The sequence below is a fragment of the Nerophis lumbriciformis genome, linkage group LG36 (assembly GCF_033978685.3).
Source record: "Nerophis lumbriciformis linkage group LG36, RoL_Nlum_v2.1, whole genome shotgun sequence".
In the NCBI taxonomy this organism is placed as follows: Eukaryota; Metazoa; Chordata; class Actinopteri; order Syngnathiformes; family Syngnathidae; genus Nerophis; species Nerophis lumbriciformis.
This window is the reverse complement of record NC_084583.2, coordinates 10093475-10115326: the sequence shown is the minus strand read 5'-3', so window position 1 is coordinate 10115326 and position 21852 is coordinate 10093475. Positions and strand designations below refer to the sequence as shown.

The 21852-nt window shown below is 37.5% G+C and overlaps 1 protein-coding gene across 2 annotated transcripts in view; it reads left to right on the top strand.

Moving 5' to 3' along the window:
- rom1b (retinal outer segment membrane protein 1b) overlaps positions 1-21852 on the top strand; it is a 42516-nt gene that overhangs the window by 7375 nt on the left and 13289 nt on the right. For both annotated transcript variants that reach the window (XM_061930066.1, XM_061930065.1), the window contains exons 2-4: positions 12582-12824; positions 18307-18494; positions 18584-18830. In XM_061930066.1, the coding sequence (XP_061786050.1) occupies positions 12582-12824; positions 18307-18494; positions 18584-18830 (678 nt within the window). The remainder of the gene's footprint in view (positions 1-12581; positions 12825-18306; positions 18495-18583; positions 18831-21852) is intronic.

The window sequence follows — 21852 nt, the reverse complement described above, 5'->3', positions numbered from 1 at the left end:
ATGACAGTGTTGTCTAGTGTGGTCTCATTATATGGCACATATTTATGACAGTGTTGTTTAGTATGGTCTCACTATATGGCACATGTTAATGACAGTGTTGTTTAGTGTGGTTTCACTATATGGCACACATTTATGACAGTGTTGTTTAGTGTGGTTTCACTATATGGCACATGTTTATGACAGTGTTGTTTAGTGTGGTCTCACTATATGGCACATGTTTATGACAGTGTTGTCTAGTGTGGTCTCATTATATGGCACATATTTATGACAGTGTTGTTTAGTGTGGTCTCACTATATGGCACATATTTATGATAGTGTTGTTTAGTGTGGTTTCACTATATGGCACATGTTTATGACAGTGTTGTTTAGAGTGGTCTCATTATATGGCACATATTTATGACAGTGTTTAGTGTGGTCTCACTATATGGCACATATTTATGACAGTGTTGTTTATTCTGGTTTCACTATATGGCACACTTTTATGACAGTGTTGTTTAGTGTGGTTTCACTATATGGCACATGTTTATGACAGTGTTGTTTAGTGTGGTTTCACTATATGGCACATGTTTATGACAGTGTTGTTTAGAGTGGTCTCATTATATGGCACATATTTATGACAGTGTTTAGTGTGGTCTCACTATATGGCACATATTTATGACAGTGTTGTTTAGTGTGGTTTCACTATATGGCACATGTTTATGACAGTGTTGTTTAGAGTGGTCTCATTATATGGCACATATTTATGTCAGTGTTTAGTGTGGTCTCACTATATGGCACATATTTATGACAGTGTTGTTTATTCTGGTTTCACTATATGGCACACGTTTATGACAGTGTTGTTTAGTGTGGTTTCACTATATGGCATATGTTTATGACAGTGTTGTTTAGTGTGGTTTCACTATATGGCACATGTTAATGACAGTGTTGTTTAGTGTGGTTTCACTATATGGCACATGTTTATGACAGTGTTGTCTAGTGTGGTCTCATTATATGGCACATATTTATGACAGTGTTGTTTAGTGTGGTCTCACTATATGGCACATGTTAATGACAGTGTTGTTTAGTGTGGTTTCACTATATGGCACATGTTTATGACAGTGTTGTCTAGTGTGGTCTCATTATATGGCACATATTTATGACAGTGTTGTTTAGTGTGGTCTCACTATATGGCACATGTTAATGACAGTGTTGTTTAGTGTGGTTTCACTATATGGCACATGTTTATGACAGTGTTGTTTAGTGTGGTCTCACTATATGGCACATGTTAATGACAGTGTTGTTTAGTGTGGTCTCACTATATGGCACATGTTTATGACAGTGTTGTCTAGTGTGGTCTCATTATATGGCACATATTTATGACAGTGTTGTTTAGTGTGGTCTCACTATATGGCACATGTTAATGACAGTGTTGTTTAGTGTGGTTTCACTATATGGCACATGTTTATGACAGTGTTGTTTAGTGTGGTCTCACTATATGGCACATGTTAATGACAGTGTTGTTTAGTGTGGTCTCACTATATGGCACATGTTTATGACAGTGTTGTCTAGTGTGGTCTCATTATATGGCACATATTTATGACAGTGTTGTTTAGTGTGGTCTCACTATATGGCACATATTTATGATAGTGTTGTTTAGTGTGGTTTCACTATATGGCACATGTTTATGACAGTGTTGTTTAGAGTGGTCTCATTATATGGCACATATTTATGACAGTGTTTAGTGTGGTCTCACTATATGGCACATATTTATGACAGTGTTGTTTATTCTGGTTTCACTATATGGCACACGTTTATGACAGTGTTGTTTAGTGTGGTTTCACTATATGGCACATGTTTATGACAGTGTTGTTTAGTGTGGTTTCACTATATGGCACATATTTATGATAGTGTTGTTTAGTGTGGTCTCACTATATGGCACATATTTATGATAGTGTTGTTTAGTGTGGTTTCACTATATGGCACATGTTTATGACAGTGTTGTTTAGAGTGGTCTCATTATATGGCACATATTTATGACAGTGTTTAGTGTGGTTTCACTATATGGCACATGTTTATGACAGTGTTGTTTAGAGTGGTCTCATTATATGGCACATATCTATGACAGTGTTTAGTGTGGTCTCACTATATGGCACATATTTATGACAGTGTTGTTTAGTGTGGTTTCACTATATGGCACATGTTTATGACAGTGTTGTTTAGTGTGGTCTCTCTATATGGCACATATTTATGACAGTGTTGTTTAGTGTGGTTTCACTATATGGCACATGTTTATGACAGTATTGTTTAGAGTGGTCTCATTATATGGCACATATCTATGACAGTGTTTAGTGTGGTCTCACTATATGGCACATATTTATGACAGTGTTGTTTAGTGTGGTTTCACTATATGGCACATGTTTATGACAGTGTTGTTTAGAGTGGTCTCATTATATGGCACATATTTATGACAGTGTTTAGTGTGGTCTCACTATATGGCACATATTTATGACAGTGTTGTTTATTCTGGTCTCATTATATGGCACACGTTTATGACAGTGTTGTTTAGTGTGGTTTCACTATATGGCACATGTTTATGGCAGTGTTGTTCAGTGTGGTTTCACTATATGGCACATGTTATTGACAGTGTTGTTTAGTGTGGTTTCACTATATGGCACATATTAATGACAGTGTTGTTTAGGGTGGTCTCACTATATGGCACATGTTTATGACAGTGTTGTTTAGTGTGGTTTCACTATATGGCACATGTTTATGACAGTGTTGTTCAGTGTGGTTTCACTATATGGCACATGTTATTGACAGTGTTGTTTAGTGTGGTTTCACTATATGGCACATATTAATGACAGTGTTGTTTAGGGTGGTCTCACTATATGGCACATGTTTATGACAGTGTTGTTTAGTGTGGTTTCACTATATGGCACATATTTATAACAGTGTTGTTTATTCTGGTTTCACTATATGGCACACGTTTATGACAGTGTTGTTTAGTGTGGTTTCACTATATGGCACATGTTTATGACAGTGTTGTTTAGAGTGGTCTCATTATATGGCACATATTTATGACAGTGTTTAGTGTGGTCTCACTATATGGCACATATTTATGACAGTGTTGTTTAGTGTGGTTTCACTATATGGCACATGTTTATGACAGTGTTGTTTAGAGTGGTCTCATTATATGGCACATATTTATGTCAGTGTTTAGTGTGGTCTCACTATATGGCACATATTTATGACAGTGTTGTTTATTCTGGTTTCACTATATGGCACACGTTTATGACAGTGTTGTTTAGTGTGGTTTCACTATATGGCATATGTTTATGACAGTGTTGTTTAGTGTGGTTTCACTATATGGCACATGTTAATGACAGTGTTGTTTAGTGTGGTTTCACTATATGGCACATGTTTATGACAGTGTTGTCTAGTGTGGTCTCATTATATGGCACATATTTATGACAGTGTTGTTTAGTGTGGTCTCACTATATGGCACATGTTAATGACAGTGTTGTTTAGTGTGGTTTCACTATATGGCACATGTTTATGACAGTGTTGTCTAGTGTGGTCTCATTATATGGCACATATTTATGACAGTGTTGTTTAGTGTGGTCTCACTATATGGCACATGTTAATGACAGTGTTGTTTAGTGTGGTTTCACTATATGGCACATGTTTATGACAGTGTTGTTTAGTGTGGTCTCACTATATGGCACATGTTAATGACAGTGTTGTTTAGTGTGGTCTCACTATATGGCACATGTTTATGACAGTGTTGTCTAGTGTGGTCTCATTATATGGCACATATTTATGACAGTGTTGTTTAGTGTGGTCTCACTATATGGCACATGTTAATGACAGTGTTGTTTAGTGTGGTTTCACTATATGGCACATGTTTATGACAGTGTTGTTTAGTGTGGTCTCACTATATGGCACATGTTAATGACAGTGTTGTTTAGTGTGGTCTCACTATATGGCACATGTTTATGACAGTGTTGTCTAGTGTGGTCTCATTATATGGCACATATTTATGACAGTGTTGTTTAGTGTGGTCTCACTATATGGCACATATTTATGATAGTGTTGTTTAGTGTGGTTTCACTATATGGCACATGTTTATGACAGTGTTGTTTAGAGTGGTCTCATTATATGGCACATATTTATGACAGTGTTTAGTGTGGTCTCACTATATGGCACATATTTATGACAGTGTTGTTTATTCTGGTTTCACTATATGGCACACGTTTATGACAGTGTTGTTTAGTGTGGTTTCACTATATGGCACATGTTTATGACAGTGTTGTTTAGTGTGGTTTCACTATATGGCACATATTTATGATAGTGTTGTTTAGTGTGGTCTCACTATATGGCACATATTTATGATAGTGTTGTTTAGTGTGGTTTCACTATATGGCACATGTTTATGACAGTGTTGTTTAGAGTGGTCTCATTATATGGCACATATTTATGACAGTGTTTAGTGTGGTTTCACTATATGGCACATGTTTATGACAGTGTTGTTTAGAGTGGTCTCATTATATGGCACATATCTATGACAGTGTTTAGTGTGGTCTCACTATATGGCACATATTTATGACAGTGTTGTTTAGTGTGGTTTCACTATATGGCACATGTTTATGACAGTGTTGTTTAGTGTGGTCTCTCTATATGGCACATATTTATGACAGTGTTGTTTAGTGTGGTTTCACTATATGGCACATGTTTATGACAGTATTGTTTAGAGTGGTCTCATTATATGGCACATATCTATGACAGTGTTTAGTGTGGTCTCACTATATGGCACATATTTATGACAGTGTTGTTTAGTGTGGTTTCACTATATGGCACATGTTTATGACAGTGTTGTTTAGAGTGGTCTCATTATATGGCACATATTTATGACAGTGTTTAGTGTGGTCTCACTATATGGCACATATTTATGACAGTGTTGTTTATTCTGGTCTCATTATATGGCACACGTTTATGACAGTGTTGTTTAGTGTGGTTTCACTATATGGCACATGTTTATGGCAGTGTTGTTCAGTGTGGTTTCACTATATGGCACATGTTATTGACAGTGTTGTTTAGTGTGGTTTCACTATATGGCACATATTAATGACAGTGTTGTTTAGGGTGGTCTCACTATATGGCACATGTTTATGACAGTGTTGTTTAGTGTGGTTTCACTATATGGCACATGTTTATGACAGTGTTGTTCAGTGTGGTTTCACTATATGGCACATGTTATTGACAGTGTTGTTTAGTGTGGTTTCACTATATGGCACATATTAATGACAGTGTTGTTTAGGGTGGTCTCACTATATGGCACATGTTTATGACAGTGTTGTTTAGTGTGGTTTCACTATATGGCACATATTTATAACAGTGTTGTTTATTCTGGTTTCACTATATGGCACACGTTTATGACAGTGTTGTTTAGTGTGGTTTCACTATATGGCACATGTTTATGACAGTGTTGTTTAGTGTGGTTTCACTATATGGCACATATTTATGATGGTGTTGTTTAGTGTGGTCTCACTATATGGCACATATTTATGATAGTGTTGTTTAGTGTGGTTTCACTATATGGCACACGTTTATGACAGTGTTGTTTAGTGTGGTTTCACTATATGGCACATGTTTATGACAGTGTTGTTTAGTGTGGTTTCACTATATGGCACATATTTATGATGGTGTTGTTTAGTGTGGTCGCACTATACGGCACATATTTATGATAGTGTTGTTTAGTGTGGTTTCACTATATGGCACATGTTTATGACAGTGTTGTTTAGAGTGGTCTCATTATATGGCACATATTTATGACAGTGTTTAGTGTGGTCTCACTATATGGCACATATTTATGACAGTGTTGTTTATTCTGGTTTCACTATATGGCACACGTTTATGACAGTGTTGTTTAGTGTGGTTTCACTATATGGCACATATTTATGATAGTGTTGTTTAGTGTGGTCTCACTATATGGCACATATTTATGATAGTGTTGTTTAGTGTGGTTTCACTATATGGCACATGTTTATGACAGTGTTGTTTAGAGTGGTCTCATTATATGGCACATATTTATGACAGTGTTTAGTGTGGTCTCACTATATGGCACATATTTATGACAGTGTTGTTTATTCTGGTTTCACTATATGGCACATGTTTATGACAGTGTTGTTTAGTGTGGTCTCTCTATATGGCACATATTTATGACAGTGTTGTTTAGTGTGGTTTCACTATATGGCACATGTTTATGACAGTGTTGTTTAGAGTGGTCTCATTATATGGCACATATCTATCACAGTGTTTAGTGTGGTCTCACTATATGGCACATATTTATGACAGTGTTGTTTAGTGTGGTTTCACTATATGGCACATGTTTATGACAGTGTTGTTTAGTGTGGTCTCTCTATATGGCACATATTTATGACAGTGTTGTTTAGTGTGGTTTCACTATATGGCACATATTTATGACAGTGTTGTTTATTCTGGTCTCATTATATAGCACACGTTTATGACAGTGTTGTTTAGTGTGGTTTCACTATATGGCACATGTTTATGGCAGTGTTGTTCAGTGTGGTTTCACTATATGGCACATGTTATTGACAGTGTTGTTTAGTGTGGTTTCACTATATGGCACATATTAATGACAGTGTTGTTTAGGGTGGTCTCACTATATGGCACATGTTTATGACAGTGTTGTTTAGTGTGGTTTCACTATATGGCACATATTAATGACAGTGTTGTTTAGGGTGGTCTCACTATATGGCACATGTTTATGACAGTGTTGTTTAGTGTGGTTTCACTATATGGCACATGTTTATGACAGTGTTGTTTAGTGTGGTTTCACTATATGGCACATATTTATAACAGTGTTGTTTAGAGTGGTTTCACTATATGGCACATGTTTATGACAGTGTTGTTCAGTGTGGTTTCACTATATGGCACATGTTATTGACAGTGTTATTTAGTGTGGTTTCACTATATGGCACATATTAATGACAGTGTTGTTTAGGGTGGTCTCACTATATGGCACATGTTTATGACAGTGTTGTTTAGTGTGGTTTCACTATATGGCACATATTTATAACAGTGTTGTTTATTCTGGTTTCACTATATGGCACACGTTTATGACAGTGTTGTTTAGTGTGGTTTCACTATATGGCACATGTTTATGACAGTGTTGTTTAGTGTGGTTTCACTATATGGCACATATTTATGATGGTGTTGTTTAGTGTGGTCTCACTATATGGCACATATTTATGATAGTGTTGTTTAGTGTGGTTTCACTATATGGCACACGTTTATGACAGTGTTGTTTAGTGTGGTTTCACTATATGGCACATGTTTATGACAGTGTTGTTTAGTGTGGTTTCACTATATGGCACATATTTATGATGGTGTTGTTTAGTGTGGTCGCACTATACGGCACATATTTATGATAGTGTTGTTTAGTGTGGTTTCACTATATGGCACATGTTTATGACAGTGTTGTTTAGAGTGGTCTCATTATATGGCACATATTTATGACAGTGTTTAGTGTGGTCTCACTATATGGCACATATTTATGACAGTGTTGTTTATTCTGGTTTCACTATATGGCACACGTTTATGACAGTGTTGTTTAGTGTGGTTTCACTATATGGCACATATTTATGATAGTGTTGTTTAGTGTGGTCTCACTATATGGCACATATTTATGATAGTGTTGTTTAGTGTGGTTTCACTATATGGCACATGTTTATGACAGTGTTGTTTAGAGTGGTCTCATTATATGGCACATATTTATAACAGTGTTTAGTGTGGTCTCACTATATGGCACATATTTATGACAGTGTTGTTTATTCTGGTTTCACTATATGGCACACGTTTATGACAGTGTTGTTTAGTGTGGTTTCACTATATGGCACATATTTATGATAGTGTTGTTTAGTGTGGTCTCACTATATGGCACATGTTTATGACAGTGTTGTTTAGAGTGGTCTCATTATATGGCACATATTTATGACAGTGTTTAGTGTGGTCTCACTATATGGCACATATTTATGACAGTGTTGTTTATTCTGGTTTCACTATATGGCACACGTTTATGACAGTGTTGTTTAGTGTGGTTTCACTATATGGCACATATTTATGATAGTGTTGTTTAGTGTGGTCTCACTATATGGCACATATTTATGATAGTGTTGTTTAGTGTGGTTTCACTATATGGCACATGTTTATGACAGTGTTGTTTAGAGTGGTCTCATTATATGGCACATATTTATGACAGTGTTTAGTGTGGTCTCACTATATGGCACATATTTATGACAGTGTTGTTTATTCTGGTTTCACTATATGGCACATGTTTATGACAGTGTTGTTTAGTGTGGTTTCACTATATGGCACATGTTTATGACAGTGTTGTTTAGAGTGGTCTCATTATATGGCACATATCTATCACAGTGTTTAGTGTGGTCTCACTATATGGCACATATTTATGACAGTGTTGTTTAGTGTGGTTTCACTATATGGCACATGTTTATGACAGTGTTGTTTAGTGTGGTCTCTCTATATGGCACATATTTATGACAGTGTTGTTTAGTGTGGTTTCACTATATGGCACATGTTTATGACAGTATTGTTTAGAGTGGTCTCATTATATGGCACATATCTATGACAGTGTTTAGTGTGGTCTCACTATATGGCACATATTTATGACAGTGTTGTTTAGTGTGGTTTCACTATATGGCACATGTTTATGACAGTGTTGTTTAGAGTGGTCTCATTATATGGCACATATTTATGACAGTGTTTAGTGTGGTCTCACTATATGGCACATATTTATGACAGTGTTGTTTATTCTGGTCTCATTATATGGCACACGTTTATGACAGTGTTGTTTAGTGTGGTTTCACTATATGGCACATGTTTATGGCAGTGTTGTTCAGTGTGGTTTCACTATATGGCACATGTTATTGACAGTGTTGTTTAGTGTGGTTTCACTATATGGCACATATTAATGACAGTGTTGTTTAGGGTGGTCTCACTATATGGCACATGTTTATGACAGTGTTGTTTAGTGTGGTTTCACTATATGGCACATATTTATAACAGTGTTGTTTAGAGTGGTTTCACTATATGGCACATGTTTATGACAGTGTTGTTCAGTGTGGTTTCACTATATGGCACATGTTATTGACAGTGTTGTTTAGTGTGGTTTCACTATATGGCACATATTAATGACAGTGTTGTTTAGGGTGGTCTCACTATATGGCACATGTTTATGACAGTGTTGTTTAGTGTGGTTTCACTATATGGCACATATTTATAACAGTGTTGTTTATTCTGGTTTCACTATATGGCACACGTTTATGACAGTGTTGTTTAGTGTGGTTTCACTATATGGCACGTGTTTATGACAGTGTTGTTTAGTGTGGTCTCTCTATATGGCACATATTTATGACAGTGTTGTTTAGTGTGGTTTCACTATATGGCACATGTTTATGACAGTATTGTTTAGAGTGGTCTCATTATATGGCACATATCTATGACAGTGTTTAGTGTGGTCTCACTATATGGCACATATTTATGACAGTGTTGTTTAGTGTGGTTTCACTATATGGCACATGTTTATGACAGTGTTGTTTAGAGTGGTCTCATTATATGGCACATATTTATGACAGTGTTTAGTGTGGTCTCACTATATGGCACATATTTATGACAGTGTTGTTTATTCTGGTCTCATTATATGGCACACGTTTATGACAGTGTTGTTTAGTGTGGTTTCACTATATGGCACATGTTTATGGCAGTGTTGTTCAGTGTGGTTTCACTATATGGCACATGTTATTGACAGTGTTGTTTAGTGTGGTTTCACTATATGTTACATATTAATGACAGTGTTGTTTAGGGTGGTCTCACTATATGGCACATGTTTAAGACAGTGTTGTTTAGTGTGGTTTCACTATATGGCACATATTTATAACAGTGTTGTTTAGAGTGGTTTCACTATATGGCACATGTTTATGACAGTGTTGTTCAGTGTGGTTTCACTATATGGCACATGTTATTGACAGTGTTGTTTAGTGTGGTTTCACTATATGGCACATATTAATGACAGTGTTGTTTAGGGTGGTCTCACTATATGGCACATGTTTATGACAGTGTTGTTTAGTGTGGTTTCACTATATGGCACATATTTATAACAGTGTTGTTTATTCTGGTTTCACTATATGGCACACGTTTATGACAGTGTTGTTTAGTGTGGTTTCACTATATGGCACATGTTTATGACAGTGTTGTTTAGTGTGGTTTCACTATATGGCACATATTTATAACAGTGTTGTTTATTCTGGTTTCACTATATGGCACACGTTTATGACAGTGTTGTTTAGTGTGGTTTCACTATATGGCACATGTTTATGACAGTGTTGTTTAGTGTGGTTTCACTATATGGCACATATTTATGATGGTGTTGTTTAGTGTGGTCTCACTATATGGCACATATTTATGATAGTGTTGTTTAGTGTGGTTTCACTATATGGCACACGTTTATGACAGTGTTGTTTAGTGTGGTTTCACTATATGGCACATGTTTATGACAGTGTTGTTTAGTGTGGTTTCACTATATGGCACATATTTATGATGGTGTTGTTTAGTGTGGTCTCACTATATGGCACATATTTATGATAGTGTTGTTTAGTGTGGTTTCACTATATGGCACATGTTTATGACAGTGTTGTTTAGAGTGGTCTCATTATATGGCACATATTTATGACAGTGTTTAGTGTGGTCTCACTATATGGCACATATTTATGACAGTGTTGTTTATTCTGGTTTCACTATATGGCACACGTTTATGACAGTGTTGTTTAGTGTGGTTTCACTATATGGCACATATTTATGATAGTGTTGTTTAGTGTGGTCTCACTATATGGCACATATTTATGATAGTGTTGTTTAGTGTGGTTTCACTATATGGCACATGTTAATGACAGTGTTGTTTAGAGTGGTCTCATTATATGGCACATATTTATGACAGTGTTTAGTGTGGTCTCACTATATGGCACATATTTATGACAGTGTTGTTTATTCTGGTTTCACTATATGGCACACGTTTATGACAGTGTTGTTTAGTGTGGTTTCACTATATGGCACATGTTTATGACAGTGTTGTTTAGTGTGGTCTCTCTATATGGCACATATTTATGACAGTGTTGTTTAGTGTGGTTTCACTATATGGCACATGTTTATGACAGTGTTGTTTAGAGTGGTCTCATTATATGGCACATATCTATGACAGTGTTTAGTGTGGTCTCACTATATGGCACATATTTATGACAGTGTTGTTTAGTGTGGTTTCACTATATGGCACATGTTTATGACAGTGTTGTTTAGAGTGGTCTCATTATATGGCACATATTTATGACAGTGTTTAGTGTGGTCTCACTATATGGCACATATTTATGACAGTGTTGTTTATTCTGGTTTCACTATATGGCACACGTTTATGACAGTGTTGTTTAGTGTGGTTTCACTATATGGCACATGTTTATGACAGTGTTGTTTAGTGTGGTCTCTCTATATGGCACATATTTATGACAGTGTTGTTTAGTGTGGTTTCACTATATGGCACATGTTTATGACAGTGTTGTTTAGAGTGGTCTCATTATATGGCACATATCTATGACAGTGTTTAGTGTGGTCTCACTATATGGCACATATTTATGACAGTGTTGTTTAGTGTGGTTTCACTATATGGCACATGTTTATGACAGTGTTGTTTAGAGTGGTCTCATTATATGGCACATATTTATGACAGTGTTTAGTGTGGTCTCACTATATGGCACATATTTATGACAGTGTTGTTTATTCTGGTCTCATTATATGGCACACGTTTATGACAGTGTTGTTTAGTGTGGTCTCATTATATGGCACATATTTATGACAGTGTTGTTTAGTGTGGTCTCACTATATGGCACATGTTTATGACAGTGTTGTTCAGTGTGGTTTCACTATATGGCACATGTTATTGACAGTGTTGTTTAGTGTGGTTTCACTATATGGCACATATTAATGACAGTGTTGTTTAGGGTGGTCTCACTATATGGCACATGTTTATGACAGTGTTGTTTAGTGTGGTTTCACTATATGGCACATATTTATAACAGTGTTGTTTAGAGTGGTTTCACTATATGGCACATGTTTATGACAGTGTTGTTTAGTGTGGTCTCACTATATGGCACATATTTATGACAGTGTTGTTTAGTGTGGTTTCACTATATGGCACATATTTATAACAGTGGTGTTTGGTGTGGTCTCACTATATGGCACATGTATGATAGTGTTGGGGCATTCTGCATGACATGACGGGTGGGGGACCGGTATTTTTTAGAGGTGGTACAGTACTGAATATGATTCATTAGTGTCGCGGTACTCTACTAATACCTGTATACTGTACAACCCTAGTAAACATTAGAGAAAAGTGAGCAGAATGCACATGATATTTTCAGAATGATGTCATAGCAGATATCTTCATAACGTGCATAGAAACCTCCAAGTAAACAAATGTTCACTACCTGTCACCTTTCACGCTCTCCTTCCTTGCCAAGGTGATGGACAACACCGAGATCCACGTGGTGCCCAACATGCTCCTGCTGGTGGGTCTGGCGGCCATCGCCACCAACTGGGTGGCGGGCCGAGTGTGCCAGGACTCCTTGGACCCGGGTCGCTTCCCCCGCTGGAAGGTGGTCCTGCTGGGCTGGTACGCTGCGGCCGCCCTCCTCTGCTGTCTGCTGCTGGCCGTGGTGGTCCTCAGCTACGCCCTGCAGGGCCGCCTGGAGGACTCCCTCAAGGTGACGCAAATCCTGATTTTACACAATAAAGTGTGTTGTCAATTCATCCAACAGGACAGTCATCCTTCGTTGCTAATTGGTTACGGACGAGGACATTTCTGAGTTATAAATCAAACGTTTTTATAGCGAGAGCATTAAAAAAGTTCATAACCTTCTAAATACATTTTGCAACATAATGAGATCTCTTTAGACATTAAAATAACACTTTTACACTTTTCATCCAATATAGTGTTTCTGCCTGAAGATGAGCCAATCAGTGGCCACGATACGGAACAACATTGGTGTGGTCTCACCCAGCCAATAACACTGCACTGTTGATGTTTCGGGTCTACTTAGACGTTTGTAGGCTTGTAAAAGCTTCGTTTAGGGCCCAAAAATGGTGCTGAAAAAGTATTCAATAAATCCACGGACAACTGTATGTGGCATGAAATGTAACAACATATACAGTAGCAGACACATACTATTGGATGAAAAAGTGCATTCAAACTATTGGATCATAAATAATGACATACTGCACAATGATAATTGTAATAATAATAATATAAAAATACATTAAGAAATACATTTATGTTCCAAAATGTCAATAAACTATTTTTTTAAATATATATATATATATATATATATATATATATATATATATATATATATATATATATATATATATATATATATATATATGCAAATATTATAAGATAAGTATGTTCATAATAGTATTTTTTATTAAAATACTGGAAACAAATGGTTCAAGGGGAATGGTACGTTTTTTTTTTAGCATTTTGCCTATAGTTCACAATCATTATGAGCGACATGATGAAGGATGTTTTTTTTTTTTTTTGCATTCTAAATATTAAATAAATGCGTTCAAAAGTTTGCTTACAATGGAGCCTATCGGAGTGGCTCTATAGAGTGCTTAAAAAAATATCTCCATTGAGGTTTTATATACATGATGTAAGTAATTACGTAATGTAGTAACATTTATAATAACATGTAATATATACATGATGTAAGTATATATGTCATGTAGTAACATTCATAATAACATGTAATATGTACATGATGTAAGTATATATCTCATGTAGTAACATTCACAATAACATGTCATATATACATGATGTAAGTATATATGTAATGTAGTAACATTTATAATAACATGTAATATATACATGATGTAAGTATATATGTCATGTAGTAACATTCATAATAACATGTAATATATACATGATGTAAGTATATATGTCATGTAGTAACATTCATAATAACATGTAATATATACATGATGTAAGTATATATGTCATGTAGTAACATTTATAATAACATGTAATATATACATGACGTAAGTATATATGTCATGTAGTAACATTCATAATAACATGTAATATATACATGATGTAAGTATATATGTCACGTAGTAACATTCATAATAACATGTAATATGTACACGATGTAAGTATATATGTAATGTAACATTCATAATAACATGTAATATATACATGATGTAAGTATATATCTCATGTAGTAACATTCACAATAACATGTCATATATACATGATGTAAGTATATATGTAATGTAGTAACATTCATAATAACATGTAATATATACATGATGTAAGTATATATGTCATGTAGTAACATTCATAATAACATGTAATATATACATGATGTAAGTATATATGTCATGTAGTAACATTCATAATAACATGTAATATATACATGATGTAAGTATATATGTCATGTAGTAACATTTATAATAACATGTAATATATACATGACGTAAGTATATATGTCATGTAGTAACATTCATAATAACATGTAATATATACATGATGTAAGTATATATGTCACGTAGTAACATTCATAATAACATGTAATATGTACACGATGTAAGTATATATGTAATGTAACATTCATAATAACATGTAATATATACATGATGTAAGTATATATGTCATGTAGTAACATTCATAATAACATGTAATATGCACATGATGTAAGTATATATGTCATGTAGTAACATTCATAATAACATGTAATATATACATGATGTAAGTATATATGTCATGTAGTAACATTCATAATAACATGTAATATGCACATGATGTAAGTATATATGTCATGTAGTAACATTCATAATAACATGTAATATATACATGATGTAAGTATATATGTCATGTAGCAACATTCATAATAACATGTAATATATACATGATGTAAGTATGTATGTCATGTAGTAACATTCATAATAACATGTAATATATACATGATGTAAGTATATATGTCATGTAGTAACATTCATAATAACATGTAATATATACATGATGTAAGTACATATGTCATGTAATATTCATAATAACATGTAATATATACATGATGTAAGTATATATGTCATGGAGTAACATTCATAATAACATGTAATATATACATGATGTAAGTATATATGTCATGTAATAATAATAACATTTAATATTTACGTATTTTGATCATTTTAAGCATACGGGACGCATTAATTTAAAAAACGCATCACAAGGTTTGCTTTTTTTTCTTCATCACTGATTATTACTGCAGACTTCATGAGAGCCAACACACATAATAAACATCACTTACTGTACAATGTCTGCTGTCATTAGGATGTAGACTGCTAAGATGTCCACATATTCTCATTTAGATGAAGAATGTCTCATAATCCTCGCAAAGAAGCGAGGGGTGGAACCAAGCGTCTTTTTGTGTCGTTCTCGCCATGTCTGGGTCCTGAATGGCTGTCAAAGTGTACCAACTTGTCAGAATACCTACTCAGACTTCTTCTGTCCAGGTGAGAGGCATGATTTAGATAATAAACTTCCAGGGAGCAAGGAAGCAAGGAAACAACTCGCCAGTCAATCTTGTCGAAAATGTACACGGGCTAGTGATCACAGCGTCGCTATAAATAGTTTGTCTGCGTTAGCACTTATAATAACAATATCACTAACACTTGTTAATATTCAAGTCACCAAAGTACTGTTGGTGCTTTTTGAATGTTTATTTATTGGATTTTATGGACAAAATATAGGACCTCCCTTTGGCTCTGTTGTAAGCACACTTTTATTTACGTTTATTTATGAGCTAGAATGCATTAAAAAAAAGAAATCTGTCCGTTGTCATGTCTTTACCCCACCTTGGTATACTATATTGCCAAAAGTATTTGGCCACCCGCCTTGACTCACATATGAACTTGAAGTGCCATCCCATTCCTAACCCATAGGGTTCAATATGACCTTTTGCAGCTATTACAGCTTCAACTCTTCTGGGAAGGCTGTCCACAAGGTTGCGGAGTGTGTTTATAGCAATTTTCCACCATTCTACCAAAAGTGCATTGGTGAGGTCACCCCACGAGAAGGCCTGGCTCTCAGTCTCCGTTCTAATTCATCCCAAAGGTGTTGTATCAGGTTCAGGTCAGGACTCTGTGCAGGCCAGTCAAGTTCATCTACATCAGACTCTTGTCATCCTTGTCTTTATGGACCTTGCTTTGTGCACTGGTGCACAGTCATGTTGGAAGAGCTCCAAACTGTTCCCACAAGGTTTGGGAGCATGGAATTGTTTAAAATGTTTTGGTATCCTGTAGCATTCAAAGTTCCTTTCACTGGAACTAAGGGGCCAAGCCCAACTCCTGAAAAACAACCCCACACCATAATTCCTCCTCCACCAAATTTCACACTTGACACAAAGCAGTCCGAAATGTAGCGTTCTCCTGGCAACCTCCAAACCCAGACTGGTCCATCAGGTTGCCAGATGGAAAAGTGTGATTCATCAGTCCAGAGAAGGCGTCTCCACTGCTCTAGAGTCCAGTGGAGACGTGCTTTACACCACTGCATCCCACGCTTTGCATTGGACTTGGTGATGTTTGGCTTAGATGCAGCTGCTCGGCCTTGGAGACCCATTCCACGAAGCTCTCTGCGTACTGTACGTGGGCTAATTGGAAGGGTCACATGAAGTTTGGAGCTGTGTAGCAACTGACTGTGCAGAAAGTCTTTGCACTATGCTGATCTCTCTGTCAGTTTACGTGGCCTACCACTTAGTGGCTGAGTTGCTGTTGTTCCCAAACTCTTCACGTTTCTTGTAATAAAGTTGACTTTGGAATATTTAGGAGCGAGGAAATTTCAGGACTGGATTTGTTGCATAGGTGGCATCCTATGACAGTTCCAGAGAGCGGCCCATTCTTTCACAAATAATTGTAGAAATGCCTAAGTGCTTGATTTGATACACCTGTGGCCCGGGCCAAGTGATTAGGACACCTGGTTCTCATCATTTGGATGGCTGACCAAATACTTTTGGCAATATAGTGATGACATAGGAAACCTTAGGCAGCATCAAAAAACAGGGAAATTTAAACCATACTTGCCAACCTTGAGACCTCCGATTTCGGGAGGTGGGGGGTGGGGCGGGGCGTGGTTGGGGCGGGGGGCGTGGTTAAGAGGGGAGAAGTATATTTGCAGCTAGAATTCACCAACTCGAGTATTTCATATATATATATATATATATATATATATATATATATATATATATATATATATATAAATATATACATATATATAAATATATATATATATATATATATACATATATATATATATATATATATATATATATAAATATATACATATATATAAATATATATATATATATATACATATATATATATATATGTATATATATATATATATATATATATATATATATATATATATATATATATATATATATATGAAATACTTGACTTTCAGTGAATTCTAGCTATATATATATTTATTTATTTTATTATATACAGTATAAATAAAATAAATACTTGAATTTCAGTGTTCATTTATTTACACATATACACACACATAACACTTATCTACTCATTGTTGTACTTGAAAGTACAATGCAATACAATTCTGGGGCAATGGCACCTATCAAATACACAGTAATGAAAACACAGTTGTTCTGCTAACTGTACTGTGTGTTATGAGAGTAGAGTAAGTGTGTGTGTGGCCCTTTAATAGGTGACAGCATGTGAGGTGAGTGACGTCAGTGAGTGTGTGGGCGAGAGAAGAGAGGGAGCGGTAGCGTAAATGCGGGGAGGGACTAGTTGGTTTTGTGTTGGATTGGCTGTGTGCAAGCAATCAATAAAGCAAGATTTGCAACTAATCGCTGTGGAGACCCACTGCTGGGTAAAGTGAAGGGTGTTGCCCCGAGCATACATCAGCCCTGGAGAAGTGTCTCCACTGCGCTCTTTGACTACGGTCTCGTTCTTCTGCTTCGTCTCCTTGTGTGCGCACACTGGACTCAGGTCCGCATGGAGCTGGAAGGGGCGTGGCCTCCAGCTCCGGCTGAATTCCGGGAGATTTTCGGGAGAAAATTTCTTCCGGGAGGTTTTCGGGAGAGGCGCTGAATTTCAGGAGTCTCCCGGAAAATCCGGGAGGGTTGGCAAGTATGATTTAAACACTCACCGCTGATTCTCTGGTGTCAGGTCGGCTTGAGGAACGGCATCCGCTTCTACAAGGACACCGACGTTCCAGGGCGCTGCTTCCAGAAAGAGACCATCGATCGTCTGCAGATGGAGTTCCGCTGCTGCGGAAACACCAACTTCAGGGATTGGTTCGAGGTGCAGTGGGTCAGCAACAGATACCTGGACTACACCTCCAAGGATATCAAGGAGTGAGTGGCTCAGTCTGACCTGAACTTAGTCAAAGTCTCTCCATTCCAATCCCAAATATTGAGTGATGAAACAACCGCTGCTTCCCCAGTCGCATCCGCAGCAACATAGACGGCCGCTTCCTGCTGGATGGCGTGCCCTTCAGCTGCTGCAACCCGGTGTCCCCTCGGCCCTGCCTGCAGTCCCAGCTGACGGACAACGCCGCCCACTACAACTACGACTTCCAGAGTGAGGAGCTCAACCTTTACAACCGCGGCTGCAGGGAGGCCCTGATCAACTACTACATGGAGCTGATGAACTCCACTGGCCCCGGTGTGCTGTCTGTCATCTTGATACAGGTGGATCACACACCTGCCACTCCCACTACCACACCTGGTCAAAAGTGTACATACACTTGTAAAGAACCTCATGTCATGGCTGTCTTGACTTTATCATTTCTACAACTCCTATTTTTTTGTGATAGAGTGATTGGAGCACATACTTGTTGGTCACAATACACATTCATGAAGTTTGCTTCTTTTATGAATTTATTATGGGTCTACTGAAAATGTGAGCAAATCTGCAGAGTCAAAAGTATACATACAAAAACATTAGTATTTGGTTACTTGGCAAGTTTCACTGCAATAAGGCGGTTTTGGTAGCCATCCACAAGTTTCTGCTTGAATTTTTCACCACAAAATTGCTGCAGTTCAGCTAAATGTGTTGCTTTTCTGACATGGACTTGTTTCTTCAGCATTGTTTACACGTTTAAGTCAGGACTGTGGGAAGGCCATTCTAAAACCTTCATTCCAGCGTGATTTAGCCATTCCTTTACCACTTTTGACGTGTGTTTGGGGTCATTGTGGTCACCTGCTACACTGTAGCTTGCGTTCTGATCAGCAGGGGCTTGTATGCAGGAATTAGCATCACAGATAGATGGTCTGATGAGCCGAGGTGGGGGCGGGGTACAGCTTTAAATGCGTGCTTAATATTGCTGCACACCATGTCCAGCGTGCTTCCACCCCTGGTTGCAAAATTCACGTATCGATGAAAATGTCACACCGCGGTGAGGGAAGTCTTGTCTTGGTTTTTTCTGTCTTGTGATTTACATGTTTTATTTTGAAAAGCAACTCCTCTTGTTTCAGATCACGGGTCCTTCCTCTGCTGAGTCCATACTGGCCAGATTGTACTGTCAGGCTTGGACGAAGGAAGGGACTCAGATGCAGAGATGAGATTCTAAATAAAGCTTTTATTTGGAAAAACTCTTTAAACCTCCAGAGCAGAGTAAATTCAAATACTATGAACCACAAAAATAGATAGCGAAAAAATGTTCCAAAAAGGGAAAAACCGAAAATCACTCCAAAAGGAGGAAATAGAAAAATAAAGACAAATTATAATTAGCACCGTATCTGCTATCAAAAACTTTAACAAAAAACGCTCCAACAGGAGGAAGAAAATAATGACTATAAAAATTACTACTCTAATAAATGTAAACAAAAAATCACTCAAAAACTTTGAGGAAAGATCATTAGGAAAAAATCATAACTCACCACTGCGGTTTGAAAGAAGGCTAAATAACCAAAGTCGTTCTGAGGGAGGAGAAAAAGTTAACTCAAAATTACAGCGTGGGATATTCTGGAAACAAGGACGTAGACGTGGGACAAGGCAAGGCATGGACATGAACATGAACTTGGAACGCAAGACAGGCACGAAAGCTCGAGACAATCTGGCACAGAACAAGGGGAGGCATGGGCTTATATGGAACATGAGGGTAATGGGAAACAGGTGGAAACAATCAAGGGTCAGGAATGACGTCAGACTGGTGACACAAGAGGAAGGACCCGTGATCTGAAACAAGAGGAGTTGCTTTTCAAAATAAAACATGTAAATCACAAGACAGAAAAAAACCAAGACAAGACTTCCCTCACCGCGGTGTGACAGATTTAGCCTTTCCTTTACCACTTTTGACGTGTGTTTGGGGTCATTGTGGTCACCTGCTACACTGTAGCTTGCGTTCTGATCAGCAGGGGCTTGTATGCAGGAATTAGCATCACAGATAGATGGTCTGATGAGCCGAGGTGGGGGCGGGGTGCAGCTTTAAATGCGTGCTTAATATTGCTGCACACCATGTCCAACGTGCTTCCACCCCTGTTTGTAAAATTCACGTATCAATGAAAATGGGGGAACACAGTTTTCATGTTAGCTTGATTAAAGTCCCCTGCCACTAATGCAACAAAATTATGTTCTTATCTGTACTGTAAAGTTCAAATTTGAATGACAATAAAAAGGAAGTCTAAGTCTATGTCTGATTGTCCTGTTGGAACGGCCAACTGCGCCCAAGACCCAACCTCCGGGCTGAGGATTTTAGCTTGTCCTGAAGAATGGTGCGAAGTTGGTAGAGTGGCAGTGCCAGCAATTGGAGGGTTGCTGGTTACTGGGGTTCAATCCCCACCTTCTACCATCTTAGTCACGTCCGTTGTGTCCTTGGGCAAGACACTTCAATCAATCAATCAATCAATCTTTATTTATATAGCCCTAAATCACAAGTGTCTCAAAGGGCTGCACAAGCCACAACGACATCCTCGGTACAAAGCCCACATACGGGCAAGGAAAAACTCACCCCAGTGGGACGTCGATGTGAATGACTATGAGAAACCTTGGAGAGGACCGCATATGTGGGTAACCCCCCCCCTCTAGGGGAGACCGAAAGCAATGGATGTCGAGTGGGTCTGACATAATATTGTGAGAGTCCAGTCCATAGTGGATCCAACATAATAGTAAGAGTCCAGTCCATAGTGGGGCCAGCAGGACACCATCCCGAGCGGAGACGGGTCAGCAGCGTAGAGATGTTCCCAGCCGATGCACAGGCGAGCGGTCCACCCCGGGTCCCGACTCTGGACAACCAGCACTTCATCCATGGCCACCGGACCTGTGCCCCCCCCCCCCTCAAGGAAAAGGGGAGCAGAGGAGAAAAGAAAAGAAACGGCAGATCAACTGGTCCAACAGGGGGGCTATTTAAAGGCTAGAGTATACAAATGAGTTTTAAGATGGGACTTAAATGCTTCTACTGAGGTAGCATCTCTAATTGTTACCGGGAGGGCATTCCATAGTACTGGAGCCCGAATAGAAAACGCTCTATAGCCCGCAGACTTTTTTTGGGCTCTGGGAATCACTAATAAGCCGGAGTTCTTTGAACGCAGATTTCTTGCCGGGACATATGGTACAATACAATCGACAAGATAGGACGGAGCTAGACCGTGTAGTATTTTATACGTAAGTAGTAAAACCTTAAAGTCACATCTTAAGTGCACAGGAAGCCAGTGCAGGTGAGCCAGTATAGGCGTAATATGATCAAACTTTCTTGTTCTTGTCAAAAGTCTA